Below are 23,289 nucleotides of genomic sequence, written 5' to 3' on the forward strand. Positions count from 1 at the left end.
TGTAAACTTAAATTAAGATGTGTTTGCCTGTCATTTGATGAATAATGGACACTATAGCAATATCTACAACTTGAATTCTCCACGGTTGAGCTGAAATATTCAGTGGGAAGAGTAGATGGCTTCTTTCAATGGGAGCAGTAGAGACCGCAAAGTTCTTCTACTCCTCTCTGAGAACAACACGGCGTGAGAAGGATCTATTGTTGCAGTTTAGTAAGATGATTTTTTTGCAGATTAATCCCTCAAACTTTTTTTTAAACATCTCCTTCATTTCAGCGTCTCATTCCAAGATGGACACTTTCAAAGCTGATATTAGCAGACTTCCTCTATTGTTGTTGATTAATCCAGCATATGCTAAGCTAATTAAACTAGCTTTGTTTTTGTAAAAAGGTTTTCTGATTACTTCTTGTGCGTGTGTTAAATGGATAACACACAAACACAAACACACACCGTTGACATTATAGTTGACCTCTCCAGCGTAGTGCAGCAGTCTGAATTCATCACGGCCCATTACCTTCCTGGTTTTTCCATCAGCCAGCTTGTGACTGCAGGGAAACACACACACAAAGTAACAAACACACAAGTCAAATGACTGTAACAAGTTCAGTGATAGAAGACCAAACTGCAGCGCTGCATTCGTTTTAAAGGACAGGAGCAGGACTCAGACTGACGTGACAAAGTGGGCGTGTCCTCCCACTGTGTCCTCCAGCTTCTCCAGGAAGGTGAAGTCACTGGCGTCTCCGGGTCTCAGACACTCCTCGTCCTGTGAGAGGAGGACAGAAAGAGCAGAGAGGGTTCATTGTCTTTCTTTATTACATGTGTGCATGTTACAAAAACTTCATACTATGGCTGTGCAACAACACTGATACACGTTTTATGTTTTCATGACTGACTTCAAATGAAGAATCAGAAGATTTTGGCCCGAGGCCTTGATTAAGATTGGCACATTATCTTATTTTTATTTTTCATGTTAACAAGGGCTGAACAATATTCCTAAAATAGAAAATGTTCAGTAACATGTATGTTGTTGTTTTTTTTTTTAAATCTACAGCTTTTACTATTTTCCACATTTTTTTTGTAAATTATGAAAACAAAAACGTATGCAAAGCGGACTGTTGTTTAACCATTTAATGACCTGAGCTAAATGCAGAAAGTTTTTCCAAAAAAATGAACCACATTACAGGCTTGATTCTGAGAAAAAAACAAATAAAGTAGAACAAAGAAATCAAAATATTTGATTTTCTTTTATTAAAGGGTTTCTTTAGCGAGCCTTTTGATTCTGATCTACAAAGCCTTACTATTTTTTCAACTATATTTTAAAAAACAAAACCTGTGGCCCGCGAGCGATTTTAACACGACAATTTTGGCCCGCAAGAAAAAAAGTTTGGACACCACTGTGCTACAGCATCGCATCCACTTACAGTCTGAAAAAAGCTGAGAAGTGATTCAGTTTAATTTTCATGATTTTGAGAATCAAAACAGATAATCGGTGGTATCTTTGTGTGGTTTGGTCTGGTTGTGATTATTTCCTGTGTTACGATGGCCGTTGCTGTCAGTCATTTCGATCTTTGACCAAGTGCTTTGTATTGTGGGAAACAGATCGGGAGAAGACTGGTCTGATGTATACTGTAGATTTTCCCAAATTAGTATATCCAGGTATTATTGTCAAAATCGGTACGTACTCGTAGTTTAGTAGGCAGTTTCGAAAACAGCCTTTTACAAGCTTCTCCAATTCTGGGATCAAATTCTCTAGTCTTTGCTTTATTTAGTTTTTACTTAAAGCCTGATGTATATAAAGTATATATCTATATATATATATATATATATATATATATAGATATACGGTATGTTTGTCTCCTCACCAGAATGGAGATGATGCCTTTGAACTTCTCCTCCACCAGGTCACAGATGATCTTGTTGTTGAAGTACTGCACCGGCTCCCACTGCACACACAAACACACAAACACACAAACACACAAACACACAAACACACACACATTACAAATTACATAAAGAGAAAATAAATACAATAATGGGCATTGACTGGCGTTATCCAGAAATAAAAACATCACTAAAATGTGTTTGTTGCTGTTTTTCTTCACGTTGTCCTGAGTCAGCAGCTCTGTTTAAGTTGAGTCTTGAGTTCTGGTGTTAAGTCCACACTGAACTCTACCTGTATACTATTCAGTTTGTAACTTTGGTTATTGTTTGGTAACCATGGAGACACAGGTTTCATCTTAACTTGAGCAGCATAACATCCAAACTAACCAAAATATAGTGTTAGAAATTATTATTATTATTATTATTTTCTAAAGTTTATTTTGGGGGTTTTTATGTCTTTATTTTACAGACAGGAGAAGTGGATACAGGAAGAAATCAGGGAGAGAGAGAGAGAGAGTGGGGAATGACATGTGGGGAAGGAGCCTCAGGTCAGATTTGAACCCGGGCCGCCTGCTTGAATGACTTTAGTCTCTGTACATGGTGCGCACACTAACCACAAGGCTACTGGCGCCCCAGAAATAAGGTTTTAAGTTGATGTGACCAATCAGTGAGCAGCATTTTACTTCCTGTAGTGTTTGTTTCTGTGTTTACTCTCGTCTCTATCTGTCCCTGAAAAGACAAACAGCTGAAAATAACTTATGTTAACCAACAAACAGAAACTTTAGTAGTTGAACTTTATCTTCCAGTAGCTTGGTGGTAGCGTCGCTGTTTTCTGAATCAAATGTCTTTTCAGTAGCTGTTTAATTTATAGAGCAGTGCTCTAACGTCCAACCAAGCTACACCAAAGTTGACGCCAGCAGATACACAAATTTGTAGTGGACAGTCTACTTCCATATAACAATGACATCACTGTCTAATCCTCAATGACCACGTCCCTGCAGCTGACGAATAGCAGACAGTCTAGAGCGTAAACTTTGTCCTAAATTAGAAATGATGTCCAAACTCGGCTACGATTGAACTCACACAGAGCTGCTCAAACAAAGAGCCTGAACATCGTTTCAGACTTTTAGATACAACTACAACTATTCTAAGCTGTCTGATGACTGTGAATGTAGTTATGTGCAGAATGTCAGGCATCCTGGCACACAGCCTCGCTGCTCACCCACTTGTATGTGGACACACATGGATGCTGCACAGTTAGCTTATGTGTGCACTAACTGGCACATCATTTGCACAGAGAGGTCGGAGAGAGAGAGAGAGAGAGAGAGAGAGAGAGCAGCCCACAGTCCTCATGTCAGATAATAATGGGCTCTTTGAGAGGTCTGTCCAACTGTCTCCCACAACCTGCGTCCTGACCAGTGCATTTTTTACCAGACCTAAGACAACAGGCCCTTGTTACAAACACACAAACTGTAACAAAACAAACATAAAAGTGAAGAATTTAAATGCACAAAGAGTGCAGTGGAGTTGTGTTATATCGGCGCTATAGTAAAAAGCGTGTTACAATAATCCAGCTGTGAGGAAATAAAAGCCTGAAGAACTTTTTCTGTGTTGTTAAAAGATAAATATGACATGATCTCCGAGACGTTTCCCAACGGACTCCTCTTTTGTGATGCCATTTTTTTATGCACCACTTAAGATTTTTTAATGTGAATAAATTAAAGGCATCATTACTCTGACAGTTTAATGGAGCAGTATCCTCTATAATTAGAGCACTTATTGTAAATCACATTAAGTGAAAGCCTCAACAGTGATTCATTATTATAACCCATTTCAAGATGGAAAACACAACTGCAGCTACAATGACTTCAAGAGCTTTTTTTTTAAGCCTAAACTGACGCTGGAGGAGGAGAGACGAGCAGGTTAAGAAAGGTGACGAGTTTCAGGCTTAAAGGTTAACAGTCATTGACAGTGAAACTATAAAAAAAACTTTCTAGAATCTAGTCTGTATTAATATCTGTTAATTGTCTGTGGCACTCATAGTTAAGTATAAGAATGATTAAATATCTGACTCAGTGTTGCATGAGAACGAGTGTGTGTGTGTTTATGTTGTATTAGACAGAACACACTTCAGAGCGAGCATGCGTGGAGGAGAGCTTGTTGGCGGTCGTCGTCTCTCAGCCCTCTGTCACATTAAAAACTTTTGAATGTATCAGCAGATGCACTGATGTTAATTAAACTGTGGAGTGGGTGTGCTGTTGTGCATCCTGTGTGTGTGGAACAAACTCAGTAGAAATGCACTGTGGACTCTCTGATGTCTGCCCCTCCTTCTAAAGCGTAAAGGAACACCACAGACTTAGACTTTAGACCAGGTTTTAGTTGGTCTAAGGTGCGTCCTCATGAAAGGACCGCACCTCATTTGAGGACCAACACACTCCTGGGGCGCTGATAAGGAAACAAGCTCATTTGCTATTTACACAGTTTGAGTGCTGGAGGAACAAAAAGGGTGTGTTAACATGAGGGAAACAAAGAGGAGGGAAAGTAAAGGATGTCTGACCGTGATGCCTTCAGCCTCGTACTCCTCCTGCTCCGACTTGAGGGTGAGCTCGATGAAGAGCTGCTGCAGCTTCTCGTTACAGTAGTTGATGCAGAACTGCTCAAAGCTGAAACACACAACAACAAACACAAGGTCTGAATGAAAAGAAGACAAATCACACTGTTACAAAAATAACATAATTTCTTAAATAATTCAGACGCTCAGTACATTTTCATTTAAAGAAAGTGCAGCGCCAGTTATATCTCCATTTAATTGTTCTTCTGTCCCTGTCCCTCTACAATAGGAGGGGATATGCCCCCCTTCAGCTATTTTCATTTCTAAGTGGAGCGAGATGGTCACAGTAAGCTTCATGTAACCTCTCTGACAAGACTCAAGTCAAAACTATATTAACAGTTACAGGAATTAAAAGCTACTTAAAGCTGTCTAACACTGTAAAATAAAACAATCACACTTTTACTCCATCTTATTTCAGCCAGCCTCCTTTGAAATCTTAAGTGTGACGTTGTGGTGAGTCGATGTGGGATAGCATCAGGTTATATTCAGGTGATGACCATTATATTCTGCCTGTCAAACTTTACCTGTTGTGCTGGAAGACCTCAAAGCCGTAGATGTCCAGCAGCCCGATGACAGAGTAATTCTTGACAGAGTCATCCTGTTAGAAAAATAAAAAATATATACTTAGAAGAGGACACATTTAACTTATGGATAAAGATTTGACCTAAAAACATCATTTCAGAATGAAATAGAGGAATTGTTTTAAATATGTCTCCCAGTCACTCAGTAATAATGTATGTTTAAATGAATAGCTGACACAGTAAGATGATGTTTTGATCACATATTAAGACATGTTGGGTCATGTTCTTCTTGTGGATATATAAATGTCCACAAGGTGGAGCTGTGCTGCAATAGATGACATTTGAACAGGATCTGATTGCACAACAGTGTTGGATTAAAAATTAGCTAAATACTTGTCACCTGTATTTCATGCGCCAGGTGTATACTGTAGTGTAGGAATGAGTTCATGAAAAAAGACAAACAAACCCCTGCACAAATTAATTACATTTGGAAAATTGCAGGAGTTTGTCCGGATTTTCATTTTGATGGAATCATTCCTCCACTAAATTATTTTAAATCAAAGAATTGTTCTCATGTTTATATCCTGGGTTAAAAACAGCCTGAAACTTAAATTAGGGTTAGCAGAAACATACACTATAGTGGCATAAAATATCATTTGAGTGGTTCAAATTTATATTGGAGGTTTCTAACAGCATTACTGAAAGGATGCTACAGAGATAGTCCTTTTGGTTAAGCAGTAAAACTTAAATAAAAAACAGAAACAGACATTAATCCCTCTTTAAATCATTTTCATCAAAAAGGCTCATTTCAAATAGGCAATCATTTACTTTGAAGAACATGTAAGATGTTTGTGTGTCACATAAAAACAAAGCAACAAAAAACTGGTTGAACAGTTGTAGACGAGCAACTTCTTTGTTCTGAAAGATGGCAAAACAAACATAGACTTTTAGTGCAGCCACTTTGATTGGATAAACCAGGCTACAGGGGTTATGGTGTAACCCAGTGACTCACATATTTAGAGCACCGAGTTAAGGTGGTTGGCACAGCAAGGCTAAATAAAACAATACGCACGGTCCTGTACTGCAGGCAAAGCATCACTTACACCGCCTTCAGGATGAAAGACTCCAAAGGTACGGACAGATTTATGTATCTTCAGAATGAATAAAAATACTTCTAAAGCATTAGTTCCTTAAAGTTATTTAAACCCCAACATTTGTAAAAATAAGAACTAGGTTACAAAATACAGGAATTCCCCTTTGATTAAAAAAAAAACATCCTTTATGAGAACTTTGCAAGCTTGTTTTGTGTTTCCAAAAAAGTTCAGCGATCAGAGAAAAGTGTTTTGAGACGGACCGCTGTGCACACCAATCCACAAAAAAAACTAAAAATATCTGTAGTATACATGCCAGGCCAGTAGTTGGCGTCTTGTAATGAAACAACATGTGCATATACTATTTTTTCACCAGAGCGGTGTAAACAAACAAAATTGGCTAACAAACAAATGTTTGAGTTTAGGTATGTGGGGTTGCTACTCCGTGTGACTCTAAGCTGAAAAACAAGTACATTTCAAGTCGACTTGGAGTCACACCAGAATTACTACTACGACATCCAACATTGTTGTTGTCCACCTGCTTGTTCATGGCTACTGATAGGAACCATAATGAGCATATCTCTGTTTCAGAGGAACTCTGCATATTGCCAGTGTACATGATGACAGAGACGGGGCCTTTTTCAAAAGTTTGCACTCTGGAAACTGTTTTCAAAACATTCAATTTCATGCACAAAACAATGTTGCATTGTGAACGAACACCAAAACACATGGTTGCTGTCTTTTGCAGAAAATTGTTGTGTAAACAGGGAGTGAGAGTACCGTGTATGTCAGTGAAGCGTTGATCTTGTTAACCAGCCAGGTGAATGTGCGTCCGTACACTGCCTTAGACAAAGCATCCCGAGCTGATGACGCTTGCTCCAGGTTCAGCGGGCTCATCAACTAATGAAGGAAAAGACACACACACACACAGACACACACAAAGACACAAACACAGAAACAAAAACATGCACACGCAGGAAGGACGAGGACAGAGAGACAATAACAGTGTTACACAGTAGCAACAGTCAGACAAGTTAGAATATCATTAAAGTGGAGCAGACATTACACAGACAGGAAAGGTTTGTATACAAATGCTTATCACACACTTGTTTGACAATGAGAGTTTGTGTCCAGACTAACCTCCTCTCCCTTGGCGATTATCTTCTTGTGTGTGAGTGCCTCTGTCAGCACCGACCCGTTCACCCCTAACAACTGGAAGAGCACAACAACTTTAGCACAAATCACAACCAGCCTCAACAAAGAAACGTGAACGACCTCCAGTCGAGTAAACAGACACCAAAGACAGTGTCAGACTTCAAGCAGCTCATGAGACCGGGGATCTGTCAGATGATGAATAATGAGATAATAAGAAATGTGTTGTATCCAAAGTATATTCATTTACACCGCTGAAAAATATTAAAGGGACACTTAATCGTCACAGTATAACACCGGGACAGTTGAACTTCAGGGATATCAATCTGCAAAAACAAGATAACCCCCAAACAGGGAGTGGTCTTACATGTGGTGGCTACAGACAGTTTATCTCTATCCTCATCCTTCCTGACTGATTCTTCTCTAGTTTTGTGTTCTGCTACAGTCCTTGTCACTACTGGTAGCTTGAGACGCTACCTGCAGCCCAGTCAGGTTGCACAGGTAGTCCAGCTCCTCCAGAATGTCATGGAAGAGATACCAACAGACCTGCAGTTACACGAGGAGAGCTGGACTGGGCTGTAGGAGGGGCATCAACCCACAGGCAGGACCGCTATCTGCTCCTTTTTGTAAGGAGGAGCACTACCAGAGCCCCTCTAGAAGGCTACTGGTGTGCATGTCTAAGACCAAACTGTCAGAGACAGACCTTAAAGGCTGTATATGTGATTTTTCACACTTAAATGTAATATAAAGTATATCCTCTGAAAATAACTCTGTGAGTCATGACTGTCTACAATGAACACCCGAGTCCCACTGTCTGTGATGTTTTCAGAGTCCTATCTTCACTTTGTTTACATCGCCCGGACGGCCGGCTGACTCCTCCCCTCGTGTATAAAAGTTGTTTAATTGAGGGACTAGAGAAAAGAAGAATAACATACTGTACTCACTGCTTAACTGTGTTTCTAGATCACATGAAGTGTGAAGATAAGAGCATAATAAAGATCGCTAGCATTAGCATGCTAACACAACAATGCAGCGCGAGTTGTTTTGGTTTCATGCTGGTGCTCAAGGGCGACATCTGCTGGATCAAAAAATCACATATAAAGCCTTTAATGAGGGTGTCCTCTAGTAGAACCTGTGCTCACTGTGTCATTATCCTGCTCTCTGTCTGGTAGACACACACACCTCTCTTCTCCTCTGCTTGTATTTTGACAGACAGGTTGGATGCACAGTGGTGGAAATATCATGGATTTTGAATGTCCAACATCCCACTACTGACATTTTAGTCCGTTTTTTTGTATCATCCAAAATGTACAGAGCTAGTACTGCAAGAGTGTTCTTCATAAAAATTAGTCTGGGCCTTTGTTAGGAGTGTTTCTGAACCTCTTACCCTGGCCAGGTACTTTATCTGTGTGTCAGAGGTGATGCAGGCGTTGCCCTCCTCCCCGCCGTACTGCACATTCCCCAGGTGGAGCACGCTGGCGATGATGTTCAACAACTCCTACATGTAGAAAACACAAAAGAGAGAGGGGGGGGGGGGGGGGGGGGGTGAGGCCAAGACAGGACAACACGGGACGAAGAATTAAAGATAAGGAGTATGAGGAGGTGAAGGGTGGGGACATAAAGGAGGAGAAAAGGACAAAGGTGAGGAGATGAGAGAGGCTGCCGCACGGTGAGATGAAACAGTTCTGAAGTTACTGCCGAGGTTATCTTTATGAGTGACACAACAGATAAAGTCGGCTTTGACACAAACTCTGCAGAAGGAATCGTCAAAAGATGTGCAGATATAGTTTTTCTCTATTCCAACACCTTGATTAATAGTGTTTGTTTCACAGTGTGATGTGGCTGTTATTAAATGGTGAGAACTTATTTGTGCTCAGTGTGGGAGATTTTAAATGCGAGTACACTTCCAATTCCAGCCTGTCAAACAAAAATATGCATATTAATTCTGGAAAAGCACTCATGGCTGACAATGAATAACAATGAACTAACATTAAGCTTTCTGCTTGCACCATCACATTGTTTAATTGAATCCCTGAAATTTGGCTGCAACAGGTAGAGTTTTTGGGAGGGGCTGTCAGATTGGTGCACCACCTGAAACTGCATTCTAGGCTGTACCTGAGGCTGATAACGATGCTGCTGCTTTATCAAAAATAGTGTTTGTACAGGTTACCATTAGCTCGTTAATGCTCGTTAGCATGTCTGCTTGTGCTCTCTCCATCGTTCTGCTACACACACACACACACACACACACACACACACACACACACACACACACACACACACACACACACACACACACACACACACACACACACACACACACACACACACACACACACACACACACACACACACACACACACACACACACACACACACACACACACACACACACACACACACACACACACACACACACACACACACCTCCTGATCTCTGCCTGGTGGCGGACACACATCTCTCCTCTCCCCTGCTTCAGCAGTGAAAAAAAACCCTCATGTGTTGTCAGAGTTTATATTCTCAAAGATCTATTATAAGCTGGTCAACGTCTCGTCTTTGTTGCGGATAAAAGGTTGTTGACGAATATATTTTTTGTTACTGTGTTAACACTGCTACTGACTGAGGGAAATCAGCGCCCATGATTCATTTTGTTAAACGGTCTTTGATAGATTATTTCTTCACAACTTTAGTGCCGTCTACACAAGTTGTATGTGTCTACTGCAAATTGTGCCTTAGCCCCTTTGTAAGATATATATGTTCTACACAGGATTATTCAACAAAATCTCCTGCATCCACTCTTGGACTGTTTTCAAGGGTTTAAGAATCGAACAGGATATAAATGTGCAGCGAGTTTCAAACTAGAGCCGCACACACTCACACCTGCTCTTCCCTCAGAAGCTGTGTGAGATCTAAGAATCCCTGGCAGCCGGCCCAGACTCGTGAACATGGAGGAGGACTCCCACACAGAGCACAAATAAGATCTCACCATTTAATAACAGCCACATAGCACTGTGTAACAAACACTATTAATTAAAAACTTCCACACTGTAAGTCTGTATACGGAGTAATAAAACCTCTTTATTGTAAAAGCTGTTGTGCAGCCATGAAAAGTCTCAATCTTAAATATCGGTAATCTAGGGAAAACATCTGGGGACAACAATTTGTCAAAGAAGTCAAAATTATGTAAGAATTACATTCTCTGCACAACTATAAACATCAACAAAGTTTTCAAAGTTTAGGGGTCAGAGCTGCCACCTGCTGCATTTTGTTCAGGGTAAAGAGAAAACTCCTGCACTAAAGTGTTTTTGTTTTTGAAGTGCACAAATTAAACACACTCCTCAAGTGTTTGAGAGCGTAGCGAAGAAATCAATGCATCCAAATGAAATCAAAGGCAAGATGAATTATAGTTAAGATCGATAAAATCAGACTTTAAAAAGATTGAAGTTTGTCTACAGAGTAACTAAAGACTAAAAACTGGGGCATGACGACGTCGCCCAACCATACTGCATCAGTGCCCTACAGTACACATCGCATGTGAGGCTTAACAGGGACGTCAGTATTCTGTCTTCAAATGGCGATCTGTAAGTGAAGGAGCTATCATTGAACACATCCAGCTGCCTGATCAAACCAACATGCTGTTTTTCATGAGATCATTTTTGTGTACAAGGTGTAAAAAAAGTTCACTTAAATTTCTATTTGAAAATCAGATTTAGAGATAACATCTGAAATGAAGTTCATGTACAGAGAATGTTTTGGTTTCAATGTGTTAACAGGGTTATTCAGTAGTTTTGAGCCTGAGATTTCCTCTTGTTTACACTTCCACGCTCCTCTGTGTGAGGGAACAAACACATCCGTCATGATTCACACAGCTTTCAGACTTACCTCCACATCGTCCTCGTTGAAACCGATCACACTCAAAGCTTTCCGCACCACCTTCCAATCACTGCGGTCGTTGATGGAGCTCACTTTGGGACAGTTACCCTTTAGAAAACAAACAAACGTAGAAACATCAACAACAGATCGATTAATCGGCCAGCCGATAATATCTGCTGATATGAGCATATCAAGTGACTATCAGTATCGGCTAATTTTATTGCAGCTTTGCGATGATATTTGTAGATTTATCGGTATCGGTCCAGAAATCCCTATTGGTCGGGTCCTACTCTGAACACAGAGAGAAGTTTCTGAGCAAACTCAATAAAGTAGGTGAAGTGTAAATAGGTCTTAACATGTAAACACCTGTTTATATGTGATGTAAACACCTATTCTGGCAAACAAAAGTTAAGTGTTGTTGCTCAGCAGCTGTTTGTGTGTGTGTGTGTGTGTGTGCTCTATGAGGGAAGGTACAGCTCAAGCCTTAAGGCTGATTTTGTCCCTGAGGAAAGTTGCGTCCGTCACACTGAGAGAGCCTATTAACCACGACTCCCACTGGGCACACACACACACGCACACACGCACACACACACGCACACACGCACGCACGCACGCGCGCGCACACGCGCACACACACACGCACACACGCACACACACAGAGTACAGACCAATGACTTCTGAGAGGGCAAAGACAGTGAGAAAGAGAGCAGTGCTGTATTTACAGCCTTGTTAGACTTAAGAGCCACATTTACAAAAAAATATTTCTGCAAGAGGCACAATCAAAAATCCTCTTTCTTTCCTAAAATATGTACAGGACACACAGTGACATGACTTGCAAAGAATCATTTCTGCAGACAATGTTTCCCTTTTTTAAATAATTACTTATGATTTTTTTTTTTTTTACTATCTAGTCCCAAATGAGCCACACTTGAGTATCACTGCTCTAGAGCTACGAGCTGATTCGGGTACGGTTCATTAAAATGCAGATCGATTCATTACGAATGGATTTGATTTGATCAAATAAAAATCTATTTTTTACTTTATAGAACTGATTAGAAAAGGCTAAAACTTAATTATTTCAAAATAACATTTCTTTGTGTTCCTTACTTTTCCAAGACACACAAGACTTTCCCATTTTTTTTCCTGCTAACTTATGCTAATCGGTTAGCTATTTATTCAAGTATATAATTCAATTGCTTGCAGAATTAGGAGAGCAGGTATGTGATTGGAAAAGGACAAAAAAGCTGCAAAATATATTGATCACAGAGCAGGGAAGGATAAACAGCCCTTTTGACCTCTTTTTGTCTTTTGGTTGAAGATGTAAGCTCTTCCATTGTGTTCATCGCACCAACTCGTACAGGAACATTACTTCATCTTCATTGATTTGCAAACTTGAGGACTTACTTTGACCAGGTACTGGTACTGCTGAGGGTTCCTCTCCAGGCCGAGGCGTCTCAGCAGGTCCTCCTCTCCTCCCTCGATCAGCTGGTAGAAAATGTGGAAGTTTCTCTCGCCGTGGTTCTGGTGGGCCACGCGGGATTTCTCCAGCAGGTAGTTGATGATGTGGCCTCCTACGGGGGCTCCCTGCCGACGGGATAAAAGCCGGGGGGAGATGGGGGAGGAAGGGGAGGAGGAGAGGATGAGGCTGGGGTACTGAGGTTTGACGTAGGATTGATACAGAGTAACATGCAGGTCGACAGAGATTTTAAAGTCCATTACTGATCTCTAAAAATGAACTGAACATAGTAGTAAGTCAGATTTCACTGTTTGAAATGTTAATGTTAAATCCAGCTTTAATTAAGGCATCTTTAATGAACACTTTCACTAATTAACTTTTTGATTCGTTTTGATTTATGCACCCCCTGTGGACAAAGAGGAACCTCTTATCTCTCTGCTGATTATGTCCTGTACATGTGTCAGTGTTGTTTTATGACATAAAAATCTCCTCCTGCTGTCTTCAACAGTCAAACGTATCACCCTCAGTGGATCGTTTTTAATGGAAAGTGTAAAAAAAAGGCAGTTTCTGCAGCGTGATGTTAATTAATTCATCTGACACCGACCATGAACCCAGAGGTACAGACATAAAAAAAAGTAATATATCTTCACTCTGATGGTCTCATTTGCTTTTGTAGGTGGTAATTTAGTTTAATAAGCAGCTGATAAAACAGGTTTCACCTTGCTGTTAAAGCAGTGAAACAGCTTGTTTACTTCTTGCAGAGTAAAGTGAAAGAGGCTGCCTCTTTAAATCTGTTGTAAAAGTGTTCTGCTCACCTTGAAGTCGAACTGGATGTCCATGTACTTGCCGAAACGGCTCGAGTTGTCGTTACGCAACGTCTTGGCATTGCCGAAGGCCTGGAGGGAGGAGAGAGCAGGAGGAAGAAAGGAGAGAGATGGAGAGGAGCGAGGACAGAAGGAGGAAGAGGTAGAGAGATGGAGTTTGATGAAGACAGAGAGGTGGATGAGGGGGTGAGCAGTAAGAAACAAAGTTATATCTGCAGTGTTTGTTTCAGACAGCAGCAGGACACATAAACACACACATGAACACACACGCACACGCGCACACACACACACACACACACGCACACACACACACACACACACACACACTTGTTCACATTTCAGTAAACTCTCTCTCAATCCAAAAAACACATCGTACACACAGATAACCAACAATCTGTAGTTTCATTAATAAAGCAGTGCGTAGAATTCATACTAAAAGTGTAGGCACAGCAAAAACCAGAAAATGGCGTGCGCCAAAATAATAGTGATTTACAAAACCATACATACACACACCTACAGGCAATAATCCCTTCTATCTGAATATGTGGGCACATGGATCAGCCTCATATTCCTCCCCTCACTCCCCCTACACCTCTAAATAAAAATAACTACAAACAAGTCGACAGATCAAAGGTTTGATCCCTGATTGTGTTTACAAAAAGCTCACACTACTATGAGCTTTATGTGAAAAATAATGTAAATTCATTAAAAAGAATTTGGAAAATATAACTATTATTATATTAAACTACTAGTAAAATATAAATATGAGATGTTTTTATAGTGAGAATCCTGTGCAGCTTTGTAGAAATGTGCATTAACCAGAGTGCGATGGTTTGCTGGATGGGAAATAAGTCGACTAGAAAGAGATCAAGAAAAACAAAATGTGCTTTAATGTGAAGCCTTTGAGTATTTATGCACATACTGTACACTTCTTAAATATCTATCTTAAACTATCTTGACAGCTATATCATATCATTCTGGTGTTTCAAACTTTATGCACTTTATTTTAAATCAGATGTTAAAATAAATTGTTTGAAGGTTCTTGTGGATTTGGGTTTCCATTGGCTTTAAATCTGTTTTTTGCTGTTTTACAAAATCAAACTTCTCACAGATTTATCGACTGCGGCGTAGTCTCACCTCCAGCACCGGGTTGGACTGCAGCAGGCGGTCTTTGACGGTCTGCACCTGATCGCTTGCTGGACAGGTGACGGCGTAGTACTGCAGGATCTTCTTCGACGCCTCCGTCTTACCGGCGCCGCTTTCCCCGGAGATGAGGATGCACTGGTCCTTCCTCTCTGTCCTCAGGGAGCGGTATGAGTTGTCTGCCACGGCATAGCTGCAGGAGCGCAGAGACAGATTTGATCAGAACAATGTTTTTGTCAGGACTTTGATTTTTAAACGGGAGATTAAGTTGAATTTAGGCTGTGTCAGGTTTGACAGATACATAACCACTCAACCAGAGTGATGCATAGTCAGCACAGACATGTGGATGTTAACCTGCAGGGAGGAGTTAAGGCTAGCGGTGCTAGCACTGTTCATGTTACCACAATCTGTAGACCAATTTGACACAGTTTCCCTGCAGAGTAATAAAAGTCCCAAAGTGCCAACCATTTCAGCTGCATTTAAAATAGCTGTCAATTATGTTATTAACTAACTCTTTAGCTGTCCGTAGAGTAAAGGCGATATTGTTTCAGACAGTGTTTAGCCATGTTAAAGTCTTTCTATGTGATTTTTCACACTTAAATGTAATATAAATCAAGTATATCCTCTGAAAATAACTCTGTGAGTCATGACTGTCTACAATGGGTGTAACACCCGAGTCCCACTGTCTGTGATGTTTTCAGAGTTTTCAGAGTCCTATCTTCACTTTGTTTACATCGCCCGGACGGTTGGCTGACTCCTCCTCTCATGTATAAAAGTTGTTTAATTGAGGGACTAGAGAAAAGAAGAATAACATACTGCACTCACTGCTTAACTGTGTTTCTAGATCACGCTCATTTCAGGTAAATTTACATGCAGTGTGAAGATAAGAGCATAATAAAGATCGCTAGCATTAGCATGCTAACACAACAATGCAGTGCGAGTTGTTTTGGTTTCATGCTGGTGCTCAAGGGCGACATCTGCTGGATCAAAAAATCACATATAAAGCCTTTAAATAACCCATGCTCTATTTTGTCTGCTTTGTGTGTTTTCTTATCTTTAGACTTCTCCACTTGTCTGAATTTTCATTTCCATTTGATTTAAAGGGAAATGAGTCACTAGGAACATCTCTGGTCATGTTGTTGATGTTCCGTTTAAAAAAAATGTAGCATACCAACTCTGTTGGAAAAGTGGCGTCTGGTTGTGACATATGATGTCATCTCAGAGTGTGTGAACAGTCGGACAGAGAGAGAGAGCTGCCAGTGTGAATCATAAAGTCCAGACACAAGCACAGAATCATTATTCAGCCTGCCTCTGCTATCAGCATTGTTCAGATGTTTGGACACATATTTGAAACAAGACTAATGGATTGAAGATAAAGCCAGGTGGGCCCAACATGTGTGTCCACTATATGTGTGATATTTCAGGGGGGCGGGGGGGGGGGGGGGGGGGGGGGGGGGCTGTGGGGGTCAGGCTCAGGTCAGAGGAATCTCCTCTAAAAAGGGAGGAAACTTCTCACATGGTGCCATCATTTGCTTACTTTTCTTTCCACCTCTCCCTCCCGTGTTCTCTCTCCAACACTTCATCCCTTCTCACCAAAAGCACATCGTTCTTTCCACTCAGAGGGAGAGAAAACATTTGGCCTCATGCTCAAGTGGTGAAGTAACAAGAGAGAGAAACTAGCCGGGGGTTAGAGCTGAGAGATTCTGACAATACACCACTTTAAGTCTCCATGACGCCATGGATTTTTCTGTCGCCGGCTGACCTATAGGGAAGGAATTCCCTCACATTTCCTGTCAAACAAACACTGTGCTTCATGCCAACACGCCTGCAAACTGTCTGAGTGAACATTGACCTCATTCACCAACATATTCCTAAGAATCTCCATAAGATTTGTTCTAAGTTGTTCTTTAGAAGATTTCTTAGAAGCATCTCCGTCAGATTCACCAACATGTTCTTAAATGACCTGTTGTTCCCAATTAGCTTAGGTAACCGCCCACTAATGCCCATAAAAGGGCATGAGTGAAGGCCCCTGCAGACAGAAACACATGCTGGTAGCAAAAAGGTTGTGAAGATGACTAACGGAGGGCTGAAGATGGAACAGGTGGAGCACTGGACTCATAAAGGACAGCCTAGCAGTTATGATGTGTGCACCATGTACAGAGGCTGTAGTCCTCTTTGCAGCGGATCAGACCTCGGCCCTTTGCTGCAGGTCATCTAATCAATCGCTCTCCTCCAAACCCGTCTCTTTTCAGCTGTCCTATCCAATAAATGCTAAAACGCCCCCCCCCCCAAAAAAACATAAGGATGCACACCAGATAAAGTGGAATAAACTGTTTGATCTAAAATCACAGGGGGCAAAGAAAAAAAAACAGAACCAGAAGAGAGATACGGACAATATAACAGCTATTCAATATTAATTCACATGTCTGTGGCCTACAATTATTCCAAAAGCTGACGCTGCACAGTGATGACCATGTCACAGATTTGTCATTTCATTACCCGTGTGTGTAGGTAAGGATGTTTAGTCGTAAAGAGGACACTTATTGATAACATTCATTCACAATTTGTTACCTTATTGCTTAGTTCATACCTAAATGTTTTGGGGTTTAGACTAAGCATGGCAGAAATGAATTTAAAGTTGACTTTAAAATACTTTAATATGAGTTAAAGTGCTCTCGAGTGTTCTTAGCTCAAAATAAATCTCAGAGAAGGGAAACTTTGGTGAATGGCAGAATCTTCTTATAAACGTGTAAGTGGGTTTAAAGAAGACATTTCTTCCTGAGAACGGTTTGGTGCATGAGGCTCCATGGGAGCTTTAAGTACAAAGCTGACTATGAGAAAATATTCCCATGAATACTAAACATAAACAGTGTGAAAACATTCAGAAAGCAGGTGCAGCAAACATGAAATCATCTTGATTAAAAAGGCTCAACAAACTCCAGATTTACAGTAAACAGGCTGTCCACAGTGAAGGATGTAAACTATGTTTAGCCTAATCAGATTTTTTGTTTTTTACCTGTAAGAACAAAAAACTACAATTAATCATTCCTCTTTGATTCATGACTGTTAAAAATGGAGGAACATAACAGATGGTTAACAATCTCACAATCCGAGATCACAGTCTGTGGTCGTGCTCTATAAATGACATCACCACTTGCTCACAGTGAATTTTCCTGAATATTTCCTGCTAGACACATCAGCTCACCCCAACTTCACAACTCGTCTGTTTGCGTTCACACATGCAGCTATCCCAGAATTGTCCTGATTTTTGTGTGAAAGCAAAAATTGCTGCGTACTGTAAAGTGTGCAGAGACTCTTACATGTGTGGGGAGACCTCGTAGAAGTTGACTCCTCTGTATCGCTCCATGTGGTTCTTGGTGTAGATCTCCAGGTCTTTGTATGGGTTCACGGACACCAGCACGGAGCCAATGTACGTCTGACAGAAAGGGAACATACAGTCACAACGCATCTCAAACACACAAAGATTTTATTCCATCAGGAGGTCTGATCAACAACAGTAAGCTAAAGAAACCTTTTTCTGCTACTTTAAAAGAAGGTTATGTCTTTAAAGGTTTCTGGAAGGAGAGAGTCCTGACATGGTTGGACAATGCTGTGCATTCTGGGTATTCATCTCAGACATTTTACAACTAAGAAGAAGATCGAGGGTGTACTTGAAGACTTTTGTCTCTCACACACAAAGAGTTTAACAGCCAGCACTCGGTCGTCCAAATTTGGTAATCATCTATTTTCTATCATGATCAGGGAATCCAGCTCACTTTTATCCAGATTGTTCAAAGAAAAACTGGACAGGAGCAACCTGATGAAGGTACAGACTTTTAAGGATTTCTAAATCCAGATTAGCAGGGCCCTAATCCAACAGGATCCAGTTTGAAAGCAGCCCTCTGCTGGGATCAGGATGATACTGATTTTCTGGATCATAGATACTATATCTCAATCCCACTCAAAGTTTAAACGACACAAACTGAAGTTTGATCATGATAAAAAAAACAGGATCGGATTATCTAATCCTAACAGGTTACGTATATACTTTTTTTATTTTAAAAAAACAGACTGAAAGATTGACTCATATCCGATAGCTTGAATCCTGTCAGATGACTTTTGACCAACCAGATGGAAAATATCTTTAAATTTAAGCTTTAAACATGGAAACTGATAAAAATGTCAAAAATCATTAATGCATTCATCTGGCTCAAATAATCAAACAAAGGTAAAATCGTGACACTCACATAGATGAGGTTCTCTTTGAAGCGTTTGCGCAGGTTCTCTATGAAAGCCGCCTCGCTGGTGTAGTTCTCCAGCAGGACAAAGTCCTGCACGCCCACCCGGTCTCTGGCTGTCAGGGCCGACTCCATCATAGCCCGGACACCGTCACTAGCCACCACCTGGGGGAGAACGAGCAGGTTAGTGAATGAGATAAATACAATACGTTTGTGTAACACTTCATCAATCGAACTCTGCTTGTCCCAAACCGGGAGAAACACACACACACAAACACACACACACTATCCATCCTCAGAGGCGAAGGAATGAGGAGGAGAGTAAAACATCAATTTAAAGAGCCCATATTATGCCTGTACCTACTTTTGTACGTTCACAATAGATAAAGTTCTAAAAAGTGTCTGTTTTCATGTACTGCTCCTCCTTGCTCCCTCTACGCTCTGAGTCCGTCAGCTACACTCTGCTGAGCCCACACTGTTAGACCCCACGTGGGCCAAGTCTGTTCTGATTGGTCTGCCGATCTGCTCTGTCGTTATTGGTCAGTTGCTCAGCACGCGTCTCGGAAATTTCAACATGAGCTGCTGGGCTTGCCACAACGAGCCAATGGACTTAGATCAGTGATCTCACACTGACAAGACGTCACACTGACACATTTTTATCGAGGAGGGCTAGAACCGAGCGTTACATGCAGCTAATGCTGCAGCGAACAGGAGGAGAAGCCGTGTTTCCGCGGACTTTGAATTTTTGCACATAGATGTGCCTAAACATGCACAGGACACTTGGAAAACACACTAAAGAGCATATAAAACCAGAAAAAGAAGAATATGGGACCTTTAAATCAGACCAACTAAGAGATAAGAAAAATCTAAAATCCATCCATCCATTATCTATACCGCTTGTCCCATTTGGGGTTGTGGGGGCAGGAGCTGATCCCAGCTGTCATTGGGTAAGAGGCAGGGTACACCCTAGACGGGTCACTTTTAAATCACATGGCTGACACACAGAGACAGACAAACTTTAAACACACTCACACCTACGAGCAACCTAGAGTCACCAATTAACTTAACTAGCATGTTTTTGTCAGAGGGAGCTGGAGTACTGGAAGGGAACTCAAGCGCATTGTGAAGAACATGCAGAACTCCACACAGAGAGAAGCTGTCTTCCCTGGCAACACCTCTAACCACTGACTGCAGGTGGAGATATAGAATCAGGTGTGGAATTCAAACTACGACACAGATGATATCTTCTATGTTTTTTACCACAGGGCAGGAAAAAAAAAGATGCTTGAGAAGACAGATGGAAATGGGGCAACATGTCGACGACATTGTGGAAATATTCTGACTCTTTCAAATTAACATAATGTGATTTGTAAAAAAAAAAAAAATGTTAAGGGAAGGGAGTATTCACTGATCCATCTTTGCACCTTATTTACACAGAAGAAGAGTAAGAAAAGCTGAGATGTCAACTTGCTACTTTTTCCTTTTTTTCTGGCTCTATATGAGACACATTTTATAATTTTATCCAAAGCTGTTGCCCAGTGTCAGATCACACATGAGCCAATCTTAACAAGCAAAAAGTACAGAAATGTAGTCAATGATGAAATCAGAGGATCCTTTTATGTTTGCATGCAATTGCAATATGTGTTGATATGATCAAATCAATGAGTTAAGACAAGAGGGCACCTCTTCCAACAAACTAAACTCATCCTCTGCTTATTAGTACTACGAGAAGAATCCCCAGGATGTGAGGCCTCCGTCTTAAAGCTGTATTATGATGAAAGCCTCTCTGATACAAGAAGCTCTCCACATAAATACTGAGGGAAAAATGTTATGACAGAATACAAACATTTATCAGGGACCAAGAGAGATAAAGAGCCTGAAAGTCACTTGGTTCACTAAATAATTGTGCTGGACAAAAATTCAGAATAAAAGCATTGTGTTAAAATGTGGCTGCTAGTCTCATCATTTACGTGCTCAGTGCTGGACATCTCTGGATAGCTCGGACTATGCTCTTGAGTCACAGATCGACTTGTTAAGTTCATCGTTCACAAAGAGTATTTACACGTTCACTGAATGCAGCACACGAGAACTTAGATCTGAGCGATTAGACTCGTGTGGTTGCATTGAAAACATGATGTGGAATTTCAGTGATGTGGGCATTTAGGCATTCATTAAATCTCCAAATAAAAGTCAAAGCCTGGAGTCAACGTTTGTTGCAGTACAACCATTTGCACATCCTTCAGCTCTTCCTGTCCCTTTAGCTCGAGCATCACATCTTTTGGGACTTTAGTGAAAATCTGAACCCCCCCCCCCCCCAACCAACAATAGAGCACATTCAGACCGATGCCAAGAACCACCGTTTGAAGTCTTAAAACATTCACAGACCCCAAACTAAAAAACAAAGAGAAGACTTTCTGTTTGTCCAAAGTTTTCTTTGAAACAACCCCTTGGTCATTTAATGTCCCTGAGAAAGTTCAAACACAGATGTGTTAAAAGAGGAAACACATCACTCAAAGCAAAAATGCATCACAGCCAGGCTACACCATATTTTAAAATACATAGCAGAAGTTAAGACTCAGAGGCGAGGTAACACAGCAACACTTACATGCTTGAGATCATCGACACGTTTGCCAAGGAAGCCGTTTTCTAAAATAGAGACTTGAGTTTTACGCATGAGATTACGAATGTCAGCCACATCCATATTTAACTTGTACTGAAACAGACAGAGCCGACAACGAGTTGACTTTTACACGAAGGTTAGTGGCTGAGGCAACTGAACTGGGACACACAAACACACACACACAGAGTGCAGCAGGTGTTGTTGTTGTGCTGAGCAGTACAATACCCAGTCTTCATCCCTCAAGAGAGAAAAACAGAAAATAAAAGAAAGACAGAAAGAAAGAGAAGATAAATGAAAGCTTGAGGGAGGAGAGGACTGTTAATTAGTGTGAGACAGGAGGGAAAAGGAGAGATGGAGAGAGACAAAGAGAGAAGAGTGGAGATAAAGCCTGGGGTTGTTTTAAAATGATGAAGAAGAAAAGTATTTAAAAAGTAGTCAAAAGTGTACAAGAAGGAGGAGGCGTCAAATAAAGGGGGCTAGCATGGTTAGCATTATCTTATGCCACAGATCATTATTCCCTGCTTAAGAGCATAAAAAGAGCTTCAATCTGGCAGCATTATCACAAGATACCACCCTGGAGCAGAAGATTAAAACCAGGGTCATAACTCCAGTCCAGCTACATCGCTCCATTTAAACTGTACAGGAAAAATAACAATACTCCCTGAAATTCCTCACAGCACTGCCCCCAAACACCAAATACATTAAATCACTGCATCGCACATCTTATGTGTGATACCTTTCTAATAGCACATGTTTTAAAACGATACAATCTCTCTTTATTTTAATGAGCAAAAGTACTGAAAATAACCAAAGCTATAAAAAAACCGACATGTATTTCATGAGAGAGGAATGAATCCATCAAAAAATGGAAGCAAACAAGCAGTGTTTTTATGCAGTTTAGACAATATGCAGGATTGTGCCTGTAATTTATGTTAATTTAAAACAATAATTATCCAATATTGAGTTCTATTTTTGTTGTTACCTTCAAACAGGTAATGATTTAATTAGATTTTTACTAGAATCATCAATCAATTTGACAATTCTGTTGTCGTGACAACCTTACTGGTAACAAACAATGCTGGTCAGATACACACACACACTTGGTAAATGGGGCTGAGCTTATATCACGCTCTTGCACTGCAGGTCACACCTACATATTCACACACTGATGGCAGAGGCTACTGTGGAAAGTGACCATCAGAAGTAACTAAACCCATTCATACACATTCACACACCACTGATGAATCAGAGGGAGCAATTTAGGGTTAAGTGTCTTGCCCAAGGACACATCGGACATGTAGCTGCAGGAGTTGGGGATTGAACCCCGACCCTCGAGTTAAGAGACAAACGACTCTACCAATGAAGCCACAGTCACCCCTCTATCTGCCAACACCCCCCCCCCCCCCCCCCACACACACACACACACACACACACAGCTGCAGTGTCTTTGCTTTCTGCAGGGATGTGTGAAACTAAAGGTCAGCAGAGCTCACAGTGTCCTGTGTCAGAGAAACAGATGTTTTAGATGTAAGAAATGCAAACTCATGCATGTTTGTGTTGAAATGATTTACTCATTTCTAATATTGATGCAATGCGTTCTAAAACTATTTGTTCTTTTGTCTCCCTGGTTGATTTTGCAGCGCACTTTGTTACCGTGGTAATAGTAAGTGAAGTTGAGTGCTGCACAGAAACACTTGATGAGAAGCTTATTTATCAGAAAACAGCAGCTGGTGTTTATGTTCACGCTGCAGCTAAACAAACTGACATTGTTTTTTATCAAAGGTCGGTCAATAAGAACACAACCGTCGGGCTGTTTTTATTATCCGCTTGAAGAGAGTTTGATGACCTGTTGCTGTGACATAGGACTGAATTACTTATGAG

The 23,289-nt window shown here is 40.8% G+C and overlaps 1 protein-coding gene across 4 annotated transcripts in view; it reads right to left on the reverse strand.

Moving 5' to 3' along the window:
* LOC132980064 (unconventional myosin-Ic-like) overlaps positions 1-23,289 on the reverse strand; it is a 74,309-nt gene that overhangs the window by 10,510 nt on the left and 40,510 nt on the right. For all 4 annotated transcript variants that reach the window (XM_061045967.1, XM_061045971.1, XM_061045970.1 and 1 more), the window contains exons 2-15: positions 18,798-18,953; positions 17,871-17,986; positions 14,545-14,743; positions 13,399-13,479; positions 12,532-12,711; positions 11,137-11,235; positions 8,641-8,751; positions 7,242-7,313; positions 6,882-7,001; positions 5,014-5,087; positions 4,436-4,541; positions 1,860-1,940; positions 669-760; positions 448-542 (exon numbers count right to left, since the gene is read on the reverse strand). In XM_061045967.1, coding sequence (XP_060901950.1) covers positions 448-542; positions 669-760; positions 1,860-1,940; positions 4,436-4,541; positions 5,014-5,087; positions 6,882-7,001; positions 7,242-7,313; positions 8,641-8,751; positions 11,137-11,235; positions 12,532-12,711; positions 13,399-13,479; positions 14,545-14,743; positions 17,871-17,986; positions 18,798-18,953 — 1,582 coding nt within the window. The remainder of the gene's footprint in view (positions 1-447; positions 543-668; positions 761-1,859; positions 1,941-4,435; positions 4,542-5,013; positions 5,088-6,881; positions 7,002-7,241; positions 7,314-8,640; positions 8,752-11,136; positions 11,236-12,531; positions 12,712-13,398; positions 13,480-14,544; positions 14,744-17,870; positions 17,987-18,797; positions 18,954-23,289) is intronic.

This window comes from Labrus mixtus, chromosome 9 (genome assembly GCF_963584025.1).
Source record: "Labrus mixtus chromosome 9, fLabMix1.1, whole genome shotgun sequence".
Taxonomy (NCBI): Eukaryota; Metazoa; Chordata; class Actinopteri; order Labriformes; family Labridae; genus Labrus; species Labrus mixtus.